This window comes from Geotrypetes seraphini, chromosome 5 (assembly GCF_902459505.1).
Source record: "Geotrypetes seraphini chromosome 5, aGeoSer1.1, whole genome shotgun sequence".
Lineage (NCBI taxonomy): Eukaryota > Metazoa > Chordata > Amphibia > Gymnophiona > Dermophiidae > Geotrypetes > Geotrypetes seraphini.
This window is the reverse complement of record NC_047088.1, coordinates 80032876-80048598: the sequence shown is the minus strand read 5'-3', so window position 1 is coordinate 80048598 and position 15723 is coordinate 80032876. Positions and strand designations below refer to the sequence as shown.

At 46.1% G+C, this 15723-nt stretch overlaps 1 protein-coding gene across 7 annotated transcripts in view; it reads left to right on the top strand.

The window, feature by feature from the left end:
* CCNB3 (cyclin B3) overlaps positions 1–15723 on the top strand; it is a 152823-nt gene that overhangs the window by 112830 nt on the left and 24270 nt on the right. For 6 of the 7 annotated variants that reach the window (XM_033946037.1, XM_033946039.1, XM_033946038.1 and 3 more), the window contains one exon: positions 13318–13473. The exons of the other annotated variant lie outside the window; for it this stretch is intronic. In XM_033946037.1, the coding sequence (XP_033801928.1) occupies positions 13318–13473 (156 nt within the window). The remainder of the gene's footprint in view (positions 1–13317; positions 13474–15723) is intronic. 7 annotated transcript variants of the gene reach the window in all.

The following is a 15723-nucleotide window of genomic DNA, read 5'->3' as shown; positions in this document are numbered from 1 at the left end:
CGAGAATGGAACCAACTCTGCATTCCCGGCCTTTGTATGAGGGAGGTCTGGTGCCCCAGAGTAAGAAGACTTAGAGCAGGGGTGCCCACACTTTATGGGCTTGCGAGTTACTTTTATAATGACTAAGTTAAAATGATCTATCAACAATAAAATTAAAAAAAAACACAAAGCACAATGAAAGGCAGAGAAAATGTTAATTATTCATATTCCGGTTTTTTTCAAAGAGGTCACGGCAGATGACTCTATGCAATGTCACCTCGGTAACAAAATACAAAAATAGACAAATACACCCCCTCCCTTTTTACTAAACCACAATAGTAGGTTTTAGCACAGGGAGTTACGCTGAATGCCTCGCGCTGCTCTCAATGCTCATAGGCTCCCTGTGCTAAAAAACGATATTGCAGTTAGTAAAAAGGAGCCATAGTGCAAAATATAGACAGCAGATATAAATTCTCAAAACAGACACATTTTGATCACTAAATTGAAAATAAAATCATTTTTCCTACCTTTGCTGTTTGGAGTCTCTGGTTGCACTTTCTTCTTCCGACTGTGCATCCAATCTTTCTTCCTTTCTTTCAGCCTCCTGTATGTTTCCTCTCCTCCAGACCTCATTCTCTCCCCCAACTTTTTCTTTCTGTCTCCCTGTTCCCCCTTCTTTCTGTCTCCCTGTCTGCCCCCTTTCTTTCTTTCCCCGTGCCCTCCCACAAGCCACTCGGTTTGCTGCCACTGCCATCGGGGAATAGCCTCCAAGCCACCTCCGTCCCAAGCTTTCCCTGCAGAAGCATGCGCGGTGCAGGCATCTCGAAACTTCTGAGTTTCTTCAAGCAAGACATGCTTGTGAGACGTCCGTATCGGGGCTCTGTCGGATGACATCACCCACTAGTGAGAATAGCTGCCTGCTGTCCCTGAATAACAACTGTTACGGTAAGTAACATTGCTTTTTCCAGCATCACCCTTCTTTGTGTCCATCTCACCTATATCCCTATCTCACCACTTTTTCAGAATCTTCATTTGTCTCTGTCCTTACCCCATGTTCACCATTTGCCCTTTCAATGTCTTTATCTCCCCCCCACACACTTTTTCAGCATTACTTCTATGTCTCTATTTCACCGCCTCTTCATGTCCCCTCTGTATCTCTATCCTTATTCAGTAGGTCCTGCTTACCCTTTCTCTTCTTTGTGTCACTATCTCCATTTTCAGCTTTCCCCCCTTTTCCTTTGTTACTGCACCCGGTAGCCAGAATCTTTCCACCCTCCCTCCACTCCGGCCCAGCCCAGTATGAAATATTTCCTTTTGTTTCCCTCCCCTCTCTCTTTCTCTTTCTCTTCTCCTCCCTCACCCACGAGTCCTGCATCTGGCCCTCTCCCTTCTACCTGCACCTGGCAACACCCCCCTGCTCCGCGGCTCTCTTCAGCAACTCGTCAGCAACGGTGATCAAGACAAGCTGCCGACATCGAGGCCTTCCCTCTACGAGTCCGCCTTTGTGGAAAAAGGAAGTTGAAACAAGCGGGACTCGCAGAGGATAGGCCCTGACGTCAGAAGCTTCTGTCGATCGCTGCTGCTGAGTTGCCGAAGAGAGCCGCGGAGCAGGGGGTGTGGCCGGAAGCAGGTAGAAGGGAGAGGGAGATAGGAAGGCTGTAGAAGCTCCGGAGCATGACACCGACCCCGGCCAGGATGATTTCTTTTTCAGGCTGCTGCTGCTGCTGCCGCTGCCACCCCCCACCCGAAATGACAAAAACAGCCTAATGCCCGCGTCGGCATCTTTGACGTCGGGGAGAGGAAGGCTGATAGGCCCGGTAGATTGGGACGGCAACACGAGTCTATCACGGAGCCCGGGATGGGCTCTGCGATCGACTCACGTTGCCTTCCTGAGCTACTGGTCGATCGCGATCGACGTGTTGGGCACCCCTGACTTAGAGCAGTGAGCTCAGCACGTACACAGATGAAAGCCTTGCTTGCTGATTGGTCCGGCGGCACGGTGGGGTGGGGCCGCCGGACCAATCAGCAAGCAAGGATTTCATCTGTGTACGTGCTGAGCTCACTGCTCAGCATGGCTATTTCCCGCCGCGATGCCGGACTTGTAAGCTGCATGCCTGCATCGCCAGAATTTAGGTAGGCTGTTTTCATCCCCGTGAGAGTCCCATGGGCCAGGGGGAGTCCCGTGGGACAGGGGGGCATCCCCGTGGGACAGGGGGCGTCCCCGTGGGAGTCCCGTGGGCCAGGGGGGAACCCGCGGGATCCCCGCGATCCCCGTTCCCGTGCAGACCTCTACTCCCGACTAGCACAGACTGATGATTTGCGCTTCTCTACCAGCAGGTGGAGACTGAGAACACACAATTCTATCAGCAGTACAAGTAGGCTGTGCAGTCCCTCTTGGAATCAATCTGTTCTCAGTCTCCAGCAGGTGGAGGTGGTAAGCTTGTGCAGTTCTGTTTTATTTTCTAGGCCTTGCCTTAGGCCAGTGGTTCCCAAACCTGTTCTGGGGGACCCCCAGCCAGTCAGGTTTTCAAGATATCCCTAATGAATATACATGTGAGAGATTTGCATACCTGTCACTTCCATTATATGCAAATCTCTCTCATGCATATTCATTAGGGATATCTTGAAAACATGACTGGCTGGGGGTCCTCCAGGACAGGTTTGGGAACCACTGCCTTAGGCACTCTTGAAGAGGATAGGCAGGAGCTTTTTTTGGCCTTTTATTGCTTGGATTAAGCTTGGGTCCTGCGGGGGGTCCTGTTAAACCTCGGGGGTATTGCACTCGGCAGCCAAGTTCCCCTCCCCCTTTCCTTCAGCTCCTCAATTTTTAGTTAAGAGGTGCCTCAGCTGTAAGTCTTGCCTGAGGGCACAGACTACAGCTTAGGGTCAGACCTACCAATACTGCTTGTGTCGTCATGATGGGCATGAAAACCAGTTTAATTGGAATGGAGGATTCATTGTGGTCCAGAAATAAGTGTTTTAAGACCAGTTTCTCTGAATTTTCAAGATAAATGGTAAATGAGTTATAGGCCTGCAATTTGGCACAACTCCCTTTCCCAGTTGTGATCTTTTTCTTGAAGTCTAATAACTGCCCTCTTCCAGCTAGTAGGACCACAACCTTGCAGAAAGTTGGTAGAATAAAACTATGTTGATGGAAAGGAGTCATGCGGTGGTGGCCCTCACTACAGTTAGATCCTGAGAAACATCTGTTGGATCTAATTCTGGGAATGCAGCAGTCCAGGGAGCTCTCTATTCACCTTTGACTGAACTGCCAAACTTGTGATAGAAAATATGGCATACTGTACTAACTGCTGGTTATCTATATATATAAAATCAGAGGTATGTATGTATGTGTTTGTGTGTGTATGTGCTGCGATCACGCAAAAACGGCTTGACCGCTTTGAACGAAACTTGGTATGCCGATCCCTCACTACCTGGGGTGATATGTTCTGGGGGTCTCGCGGCCCACCTGCACACGTGGGCGGAGCTACAAACAGAAAATCAGATTTCACCCATTCATGTCAATGGAAAAAATGTAAAAAGCTGCCATTCTCACAGTAATTCCAACTACCTGGGGTGATATGTTCTGGGGGTCTCGCGGCCCACCTGCACATGTGGGCGGAGCTACAAACAGAACATCAGATTTCACCCATTCATGTCAATGGAAAAAATGTAAAAAGCTGCCATTCTCACAGTAATTCAAAACCGGCTTGACCGCTTTGAATGAAACTTGGTATGCCGATCCCTCACTACCTGGGGTGATATGTTCTGGGGGTCTCGCGGCCCACCTGCACACGTGGGCGGAGCTACAAACATAAAATCAGATTTCACCCATTCATGTCAAAGGGAAAAATGTTAAAAGCTGCCATTCTCACAGTAATTCCAACTACCTAGGGTGATATGTTCTGGGGGTCTCGCGGCCCACCTGCACACGTGGGCAGAGCTACAAACAGAACATCAGATTTCACCCATTCATGTCAATGGAAAAAATGTTAAAAACCTGCCATTCTCACAGTAATTCAAAAACGGCTTGACCGATTTGAACGAAACTTGATATGCTGATCCCTCACTACCTGGGGTGATATGTTCTGGGGGTCTCGCGGCCCACCTGCACATGTGGGCGGAGCTACAAACAGAACATCAGATTTCACCCATTCATGTCAATGGAAAAAATGTAAAAAGCTGCCATTCTCACAGTAATTCAAAACCGGCTTGACCGCTTTGAATGAAACTTGGTATGCCGATCCCTCACTACCTGGGGTGATATGTTCTGGGGGTCTCGCGGCCCACCTGCACACGTGGGCGGAGCTACAAACATAAAATCAGATTTCACCCATTCATGTCAAAGGGAAAAATGTTAAAAGCTGCCATTCTCACAGTAATTCCAACTACCTAGGGTGATATGTTCTGGGGGTCTCGCGGCCCACCTGCACACGTGGGCAGAGCTACAAACAGAACATCAGATTTCACCCATTCATGTCAATGGAAAAAATGTTAAAAACCTGCCATTCTCACAGTAATTCAAAAACGGCTTGACCGATTTGAACGAAACTTGATATGCTGATCCCTCACTACCTGGGGTGATATGTTCTGGGGGTCTCGCGGCCCACCTGCACACGTGGGCGGAGCTACAAACAGAAAATCAGATTTCACCCATTCATGCCAATGGAAAAAATGTAAAAACCTGCCATTCTCACAGTAATTCAAAACCGGGTTGACCGATTTGAACGAAACTTTGTATGCAGATCCCTCACTACCTGGGGTGATATGTTCTGGGGGTCTCACGGCCCACCTGCACACATGGGCGGAGCTACAAACAGAAAATCATATTTCACCCATTCATGTCAATGGAAAAAATGTAAAAAGCTGCCATTCTCGCAGTACGGTAATTCCAACTATAAAACACTTTCTATGACACTATAACCACTAGGGACATCGTTTCTATTCTACCACGGACACCATACATATAGAGTTTGTATGTTCTAACTGTGTTTGTAACTGTTTCCTTCATGCACCCCAGTTCATAATGTTATTACATTACATGAGTACTCACATGTGCTGAACTAGGAACACAGGTTCCATTCTGAACCGGGAAAAAACTGTATGGAGTTTCTTTTCAACCTGAGTTTCCACATATTGAGTTGTTTAAATCAATACTGAAACTTTTGGATGCCACTTATTCCAACAGATCTTCCTTTTCAGTTTAAGAGATTGCAAATTCCAGTGAGACTTGCATTCTCTATCACAATCAACAAATCACTGGGACAGACTATTACATACTGTGGAGTGGATTTAAGATCCCCCTGTTTTTCCCATGGACAACTCTATGTTGCTTGATCAAGGGTGGGTTCACCCAAGAATTTATATGTTCTTGCTCCTGGAGGTGAAACTAAAAATGTTGTTTATAATCAAGTTTTGTGTTAGTTGTATTGTATTCATTTTGTCAAATATTTCACATTATAATTTGAATATTGTACTTTTTATAAAGCTGTAAAAATATAATTTCATTCACCACTATAAAGTATCTTTATTTCAATCCATTTACTGTGTTATTGCTATAATTAAATACCCATGCAACGCCGGGGCATCAGCTAGTGTTCCATAAAACCAGGGGTAGGGAACTCTGGTCCTCGAGAGCCGTATTCCAGTCGGGTTTTCAGGATTTCCCCAATGAATATACATTGAAAGCAGTGCATGCAAATAGATCTCATGCATATTCATTGGGGAAATCCTGAAAACCCGGCTGGAATACGGCTCTCGAGGAACGGAGTTCCCTACCCTGCATAAGACCATAATCATACTGGGTCAGACTATTGATCCATCTAGCCCAGTATCCTGTTTCCACAATGGCCAGTCCTACCTGGCAGAAACCCAAGTAGTAAAATTCCATGCTACCAATCCCAAGACAAACAGTTTACTTCCCTGTGTATTTCTCAATAGCAGACTGTGGACTTTTCCTCCAGGAACTTGTCCAAACCTTTTTTTTTTATACCTAGCTACGCTAATCACTGTTACCAGAGCTTTCCACATAGTGACAATTTTAGTAGAAAAATTAGCAAAAGTGACGACAGCCACCTCAGCTGAGCACACAGTAATCTGTTGGGACATGAGGAAGTCTCCTATGATGGAATATAATTTCCTGAAATCAGAAGCTCTAATAATAAGGTCTGAGTAATACTGTTTTTAGCAACATTTTAGAGATCTCCCTAAATGTGGTCTTATCAATCTCCAACCTAATTTTCTGCTACTTTCACTCCAAGTGTTGCAATTAGCGCGTTAAAAGCAATAAATTGCTTTTGAACCATGGTCTATCACACTTAGCCGCAAAGACCAATGATCCACAAGGCTTTATTCTAAAGGTCTGCCTTCTCATTAATGGAGTCACTGGCAAAGAGATATAAAGACAGTTAGTCTTGTATAATAACATCTTGAATAAATGCTGTGAGATTGAGTAGCCTGCTCTCCAGGTCTGAGAATTATCTTAAATGAAGACATTAATATTCCAGTGCAATAGGTATGACATTCTAGACAATAGGGTTATTTCCCCATACTTGCATGCTCTGCAGAAGGAATTCACGCTGGATTTTTCACTCTCCTCTGTAGTTTTTCACTGATCGGTTTAGCGCCTTCTACAGTCTTTCCTTCTGCAAGCATGTCTGCAGCTGTGTGTGTTCTGCTGTCCACATTTTACTGTTTTAAATTTGATGCAATGTCCCCTTTTTGGGTAATTTCACGTTTGAAGCAATTTTGGAGCTCTGCCTGCTTGAGAATTCAGACTTTGGGCTGTAGCTTGACAGGCTGATCCCTTTTTGGGTACCTGTTAGCCAATCTGCATGGTTTTCCTTGGAGCTCAGGGCCGTCCCTAAAGTAATCTCAGTTTCTGTTAAACAAGGGTCGAATGCAGACTGGCATGCTTAGGGGGCTCAGCGGTGTTCCACAGCGTGCCGGCTGCATTTTTGCACCTCTGCCCATCCTGGTGCATATCCGGTGGTCCGCTGGGGTGGAGGCATAGTCAGACAGTGGAGTCTGACCAGCAGCCTGACGATCAGCTTTGTGAGAGCATTCCCAGCATTGTGGCAGTGAATTCTTCTACAGATACTGAAAGAACTGTGAGCAGGGGCAGTCCAGTGTATCAGGTCACAGAGAGTAGGGGAGCTGACAGCTTGTGAGAGACTTTGGGTAAAATTTTTAAAAAGTGGGTTTTTCTGAGTTTCTGCATGTTCCCCTGTGTCCCCTCTCTTGAAAAAATCCTAAAATCGCTGTTTTTGGACTTTGAGAAGTGTGAAAAATATTGTGTTTTTGGCATGAATTTGGTGCCAGTGGCCATCTTGGATTTGTAGCAATCTTTTTTTTTTCTTCTCCCTTCTTCTTCAAAACTTTGATTTTTGCCTGGAAAACTGCTGGGATAGAGTACTTGGGATCTCATCTTGTGAATTCATGCCAGGATTGTGCAAATTTAGCACTTATAGAGCGTCCTTGTACCATGTGCCACATGGTGCAGTTGTAGCGACTGGCTTAGCTTTCCTCCCACAGAAGCAGGTGATCAGACGCTCAGCCAGCCTGGCAGGGTGGCCTCTACTACTTTTAGGGGCAGCCTCCATTATTTTTAAGGGCTCGGCATGGCTTGTTCTTCAGTCAGCCTGGCTGTGGACACAGCCTAAGACACAAATTTAAGTCATCGAAGGATGACTGTGCCCCAGGAGCTGGATACCTTCTCTAAAATCATGAGGTTTTGTAGTCAAGTTTATTTAAAAAAAAAAGTGGGCATCAAAACTGCTGTGGCGATTCTTTATCGCACATCTGTCTTGGCTACAGATTGATGCAGTGGAGCCTCCTCCTAAACTGCTGATGGCTGGGACGGATTATATCGTAGATGCCTTATATGGCTTTTTGAAAGCGTTCAGTTCAGGCTACTGTTCAAAGCTTTCTGGATATTCAAGCTAGAGAGCCAGTGTCATGCGACCTCTCTGACTCAGGCAGATGCTCTGTATGCTTATCATGCCAAAGAAAGGCTCAGAAGATTGGTGCTCTATTCTGGATCTTCAGCATGTAAATGCGGCTCTCAGGCTTCCCTGCTTCTGAATGGAGACCTCTTTTCATTGAAATTCTGAGCCCAGAAGTGGATGGCTCGATGCATGATATGGTTCTGGCAGCAGGAGTTTTCTCCTGTCTGTTTTTACTCCTGGGCCATTGATTGACTGTGTTCTTCAGAGGATTTTGGTTCCTCTTGGCCACGTTATGCTGGTGGCTTCAGGCTTGTGGGTTGCAGCCTTTGGGCTGAGCGCTTCTTCGGACCCTTTCACGCAGGGTCCATTTACCATGCCAGTTCCGGGGCTTTTGCTCGTCTGGCATGGCTCTTGAGCATGCGAACTTTGGGCATATGAGATGTTCTGCCCTTGTTGATGCTCTTTTAAAGTCTAAGAAGTCATCCAGGGGGTCAGCGTATGCTAAGGTGTGGAAGGCCTTCCAATATTGGTGTGTCCAAGACCAGGTGGATCTGTATTCAGCTCTGATCTCGCTGATGCCTTTCTTCTCACGGGAAAGATACTGCCCTTACAGTGGCTTCTCTGCAGTCCCAGTAGCCGGGCTCTCTTACTTAGATCCTGGGATGGTTGGTCTTCTTTGGCGGCTCATCCTGATGTTGCTCAATTCTTGCAGGGGGTTCAGCATGTCAGATTGCTGGCTGTCCATCCTAACCTTGCCTTGAACCTTAGCCTGGTGTTGTCTAGCTTTATCTAGGCTCCCTTTGGCCTTTCAGATGCTTTTCTGTTGGATTTGATGCTCTAGGCCATTATGGCTTTTCATGTTGCTCGGGCAGTGTGTTTGCCTGCCTTTCTGCCGACAAGTTCCTCGACTCAGGACTGCCTGTTGTAGCCTCTGCACATACACAGGGTTCTCCTGCATGGATGGAAAGTCACTATGAGTTTCACCTCTCTGACCATCTGTTTGTACTGACTCATTCGATTAAGCGGGGTACTCCCGTTTCTAAGGCCCAGATATCCAGATGGATCCATAGGGCCATTTCGTCAGCCTACATTCTTTCAGTCCCATGTTTCCATCAAGGCACTTTCTACAAGGAGTGACTTCTTTGTGGTCTGAAGCTAGATCTGTCCCTCCCGAGGAGATTTGTGGGGCAGCAATGTGGTTTTTTTCTTCCCACGTTTCCAAGTTTTACAGAGTGGATGTTGCTGCAAGGCAGGACTCGGTCTTTGGGTCATCGATCTTGGGCTGGTGCAGCTAGCTCATCCTAGCTCTTTGGGGGGACTGCTTTTGTACGTCCCTATTATCTAGCATTTCTCACCTATTGGACTGGAAAAAGAGATTATGCACTTTTCCTGTTAAGCTCTTTTTTGGTAGATAGGTGAGACATTCAAGACTCCCTGCCCTGGCTTTTCTGCACCTGTTTACAGTTTGTTTATGCTTCTACAAGCTGCTTTGTGGAGGCCTCTTGGCTCTTGAGAGCTGGGAAGAATTTATTTCTATGTTCATTTTCTTGGGGAATTGTACTTTGCTCCTTTGGAGCCTGTGTTGGTGGTTAATGGTACTGTTTCATTACTTTCTGTATAACACTTTGTTTAGCCTGTTATTACAGGTGCCTCTACTTCACATAGGTGTGTGCCTCTCGGTGCTTTGGTACTGACTGTAGAATTCGCTAAACTACTACAGAGGCAGAGTGAAAAATCCAGAGTGGATTCCTTCTGCAGAGCATGCAAGTATGGGGAAATAACCCTATTGTCTAGAATGTTTCTCCTGTCTACTGGAAAAGAGCTTACCAGGGTAAATACATAATCTCTTTTTGTTGATGTGTTCCACTTTAGATTTTATGATAGGTAGATTAGAAGTAAAGTATAAGTTCTTGAAAGATTCCCTGAGACTACGGCTGTCTATTCAAGACTCGTTCCCATCTTAGAATCAGAGTTTCAGAATTGCAGGCACTTATTGTGCAGAGAGCCGTTCCTCAGGATCACAAAAGCGGGAGTGATCTTGCATACAGTTCTCTCCTTACCAAAGGTTGTTTCGGCGTTTCATGTCAACGGTTATCAGCATTTCACCCTAGAATGTCCAAGAAGAAAGACAAGACCTTGAAAGATTTTGGATGTCAGGAGCATCCTGTTGCATTACCTGGAGGTGATTAATAAGTTTAGTTTCTCAGATCATTTTTTTGTGTTAACCAATCAGGCGAGACAAGGCAAACCCACTTCCAAGGCCACCATAGATGAATTCATAGAGCGATATCCTCTGCATACATCAGTTGTAGATTATCAACCTGGTTCTCCCTTCATACTGAGATAGATGACAGGAGACTATGGGAAACTTTGGGCTTCAGCTGCGGGATGATGATACCTGGACTCCTTTCAAGCCAGTGTGTCATAGAAACATAGAAAATGACGGCAGAAAAGGGCCATAGCCCACCAAGTCTGCCCATTCCAAAGACCCGCCCCCTTGACTTTACTCCCTTAGAGATCCCACGTGAATATCCCATTTTCTCTTAAAATCTGACGCGCTGTTGGCCTCAATCACCTGCAGTGGGAGTTTGTTCCAATGATCGACCACTCTTTCGGTGAAGAAGTGCTTTCTGGAATCGCCATGAAACTTCCCTCCCCTGATTTTCAGTGGATGCCCTCTGATGGTCGTGGGTCTTATGAGACAGAAGATACCATCTTCTGCCTCAATACGGCCCGTGACATACTTAAACGTCTCAATCATGTCCCCCCCTCTCTTCATTCCTTGAGTGAGTACAGCTGCAATTTATTCAGCCTTTCTTCATACGTGAGATCCTTGAGCCCCAAGACCATCCTGGTGGCCATTCGCTGAACCGACTCAATTCTCAGCACATCTTTCCGGTAGTGTGGTCTCCAGAATTGAACACAATACTCCAAATGAGGTCTTATCATGGATCTGTACAACGGCATTATGACTTCAGGTCTCCTGCTGACAAAACCTCTACGGATACAACCCATCATTTGCCTTGCCTTGGAGGAAGCTTTCTCCACTTGATTGGCAGCCTTCATGTCATCACTAATGATCACCCCTAAATCACGTATGTGCAGACACCATTTTGTTCCAAGTGTGCACCTCACCATTTTAAAGAGACTGATAGACATGAAATGCTGCATCCTGAACTTTTATTTTCATGGAGACTCCCCTCCTAAGTTTTGTTTACATCTGTTCTGACAATTTTTCTGGACTTTATATTTTCTTTATTTTTGGCTCCTGACATTATTTCTGTGAAGGACTGATTGTTTTATTCTTTTTAAGTTACCCCATTATAGTTTTTATACTGTGATGCATAGGATAGGTTATGGACCTGTCAATTTTGTCAGTGTTTTTGTTTTTATTATTTACTGCCAAGTCATTAGTTTCTTTTAATGCTTTATTTATATTTTAATAGCTTTCCTCTTATACTACAACCTGAAAAGAAAAACATACGTCCTGTATGTATTCATTGCTTTCATAGCTTCCTATGGTTTGGTTCTCATATTATTAATGAATCTCAATGCTGCTCTTTAATTAGCAATGACAAATGTGTTGTATTGAATGCTGTACTTGTGATTTTTACTTTGTTCATTCTTCCTTTTTCTATAAGATGCTATACTGCTGAGACACTGCATCCCAATTTTCATGCTGTGTATAATGAATCAAAGTTCTGAGTTATATGCCTGTTGTGTGTTGTGAATCTGCATTTCTATGTGATTTTTTTATTGTTATACTGTATTTCATTTGTGCGCTCTGCCCCTTATGTGCCTACCTCCTCTGGCTCTGAAGTGTACCTCAGTTCAGTGTAGATAGTCTTTGGGGGTTATCCCCTTCTCCACGCTTTTCTTCTTCTCTTTGCCACCCTTTGTGTGGCGGCCCTCAGCCTACAGTTCTTCGAGCCGCCAAGAGGGAACTGAGATAGATGACAGGAGCCTATGGGAGACTTTTACAGGTTGTGAGACCTAATCCTGCATTTTGCTGGAGTTGCTGAAGTCATGGGCTTGTACAAACTGGTTTCAGTTCAAATGCTCAAATAATGTGTGGCATGCGAGTGTGTAGATTTCTTGCTTAAAAAAAGTTTCTCAAGGACACAAAACAGTTCTGTAAAGACAATGAGCTATTTAACAGTGCTGAAAGGAAATGCAAGTCAGCAGGACACTTCTTCCGTGAACCTAAGAACTGATAAAGAGATGCCAGGCTAATTCACTGAGGCACTGATACTGATGTACCCGTGTGAAGAATGGAAACTTCAAGAAGCAGAAAGTTCAAGAAGATATTCCTGTCCAGGGCCCCCCAGAAAAGAATGGCGGCGTGGACTGGGGGAGGGTTAGATAGGCAGTATATTTGCTCCAATAAGGTGGTACATAATCACAGCCAGGGGATGGTCTTGCAAGACAAAGAAACTTTCTGCACCATACTTACAGAAATATGTTGGTACTCTGTATGACTTTTTTTTTTTCTTCTCTCCGTTGTATATGTCCAAACTGATTTATTTCTGATTTTCCAAATGCTGCTATAATACTTATTACTAGAATAAAAAGTTATTTGCTTGATGTAAGCCTTGTGTTTTTCCTTCACGGCGGATCCCCCGTGAGGTAAATTAAAGCCTTTATTTCAATACCTTCACCAAATTCTACAGGGTGGACATAGCACAGGAGGAGGATGCTTTTGAGTCAGCAGTACTATGAGCAGTCTCTCTATCCCACTCTAGAGTTTGGGGACTGCTTATGTACGTCCCTAAGGTTCAGCATACAGTCCCTATTGCACTAGAAAAAGATTAGGTTCTTATTTTGATATTACCTTCTCCAGTAGAAAGGAATGGTATGCTGAGCCCGTCACCCCCAACCCAACAATTTAATGTGCAAGCTTTCTGACTCAAGCTTAACAGCTACATATCTAAGATTTTGTCAGTCAAACTACCGGATTAGGAAGAGCCTGAATATAGGTTTACAAGGGAGGAATGGTTGAGCTCCATAGATGTTCAGGCTATGTTTGTTGTTTAACTTGTATTTTCTTGGATTCATTGTTCCTCTCAGAGGTTTGTTAATGATTTAATTACATTATTGTTTTTACATTACTGATTTAAATTCATCTGAATTGATCAGGAACCTGTTTTGGGGGAATTCCCCATATCCTTCCCTCTCCTGTCTTTTTCTGTAGGACTTTGGTATGAACTGAAGGGGGAAGTAGAGACTCTAGAGGAGGAGGAATTGAAAAGCTGTGATTGACATCTGTAGTATGTAGGTTCAGCATACCATCCCTTTCTACTGGAAAAGATATTAGGTAAGAACCTAATCTTTTTTTTTAAAGGCCTGCCATTTGCTCATTCAGGAATACATAGATATATTTTCTTAAACACAGGAGCGTTGCCCACCTTGTGTTGATGACTTCCTTTACATCTGTGATGATGCGTACAAAAGGGAGGAGCTGATTGATACAGAAAGGGACATCCTGCAGACACTGAAGTTTGACATCAATATCCCTGTTTCATATCGCTTCCTGAGGAGATATGCAAAGGTGAGACTCTGCCCCCCTGTGCTACTTGTGGTGAGATAATTTTACTAATAAATCCTATCTAATCACTAGTATATCTACTCAAATCCCTTGAGCAAAGGCCAACTTTCTGTGCACTTCCCTTGGGCCTGGCCACGAGTCCCCGGACGTTCACCAAACTGATGGTGGTTGTCGCGGCGGTATTGCAGTCAGAGGGCATTCTGGTGCATCCCTACCTGGATGACTGGTTGATTCGGGCGAAGTCGTTTCAGGAGAGCACCCGGGTTATGGCTTGGGTGGTGGAGTTTCTCCGGTCGCTGGGCTGGGTGGTCAACCTTTCCAAGAGTCAGTTGGTCCCAGCTCAGCGTCTGGAGTACCTTGGGGTTCTGTTTGACACCTCCTTGGGGAAGGTCTTCCTTCCAGAGGCCCGGGTAAGCAAATTGCAATCTCAGATTCGCCTTCTTTTGGCGTCCCGGTGTCCTCGGGTGCAGGATTTCCTCCAAGTCTTGGGGTCGATGGCAGCATCCCTGGACGTTGTGAGGTGGGCGCCGGCCCACATGCGTCCTCTTCAGTATGCTCTGCTCCGGAAGTGGTCGCCCCAGAGACACATTTTGGATATCCCTGTCCCTCTGCGAGGCTTGGAGCGCTGCAGTCTGTTGGTGGCTCTAGACTTCTCATTTGGTTCAGGGGGTGAGTCTGAATCTACCGCAGTGGACAGTGCTTCTCACGGATGCCTGTCTCCTCAGTTGGGGGGCTCAGTGTCTACGTCACTCAGCTCAGGTCACCTGGTGCACAGAGGAAGCATCCTGTTCGATCAACGTGTTGGAGACCAGAGCTGTCCATCTGACGCTGTTAGCCTTCCGCTCCCTTTTGATGGGCAAGTTGGTCAGAGTCCTGTCGGACAATGCCACGGCAGTGGCTTATGTCAATCGTTGGGGCACCAAGAGCGCTCAGGTGGCGCAGGAGGCAGCTCGGCTCATGCTTTGGGCGGAGTCACACCTGGAACTTTCAGCCTCTCACATAGCCGGGGTGGAGAATGTTCAGGCGGACTTTCTCAGTCGTCACATCTTAGATCCCGGAGAGTGGTGTCTTTGGCTTTTCAGTTGATAGTGCAGGCTTGGGGGTCAGCCCCTGATGGACCTGATTGGCCACAAGTGGCAACGCCAAGGTGTCCCGCTTCTTCAGTCGTCGCAGGGACGGACTGGCTGAGGGTCTGGATGCTCTGGTTCAACCATGATCAACAAGAGGGGCTGTTGTGCATGTTCCCTCCGTGGCCATTAGTGGGCAGAGTTCTTCTCCGTATTGTTCACCATCCGGGGCTGGTGGTTCTGGTGGCTCTGGATTGGCCTCGACGTCCGTGGTATGTGGATCTGGTGGTAGATCCTCTTCCTCTGCCTCTCTTGGATGACCTTCTGACGCAGGGTCCCATTCCCATGATCGACCCGTCTCCCTTCTGTCTTACAGCTTGGCTCTTGAAAGGGGTCGCCTTGGTAAGAAGGGGTATTCAGATAAGGTGATCTCTACACTCTTGGGGTCCCGGAGGCTTTCTACCTCTTGGACTTATGTGCGGGTTTGGTGTCTCTTTGAGGGGTGGTGCCAGGTGCGGGGAGTGGTCTCTTTTCGCGCTTCCCTGCCTAACATCCTAGAGTTCTTGCAAGATGGCCTGGATAGAGGCCTGGCTTGATCTTCTCTCCGGGTTCAGCTTGTGGCCTTGTCAGCCTTTTGAAGGTTAGTGACAGGTCAGCGTTTGACAGCCATTCCTGATGTGATTCGCTTTTTGCGGGTGGCCAAGTTGCTCAGGCCTCCCATGCAGCCCTCTGTTCCATGTTGGGATCTCAATCTGGTTCTTTCTGTTCTGGTGCACCCGCCCTTCGAACTATTGGGCGGCTGCTCTTTGAAGGACCTTACTCTGAAGGCGGTCTTTTTGATGGACATTACTTCCTATAGGCATGTTATCCCAGGACAAGCAGGCAGCATATTCTCTACATGTGGGTGACGTCATCCACGGAGTCCCGACAGGGACAGCTTTTCAAGCAAACTTGATTGAAGATTCACGTTTGCTGTGCTGAACCATGCATGTGCATGCCTTCCTGCTCCACTAGAGGGCGCATCACCTCCTCGTGGTCCTCAATTCTAAAGTTTCCGCAGAGCCAGAAGCCCTGTTCTTGTTCTCCGTGTGAAGTGCCTTCTAGCACCGCGGCTTTGTTGTTCTTTTTCGACGGAGTCGCTGTGCATTGTTCTTGTTTTGTTCTAATTTTTTTTTTTTTTAAACCC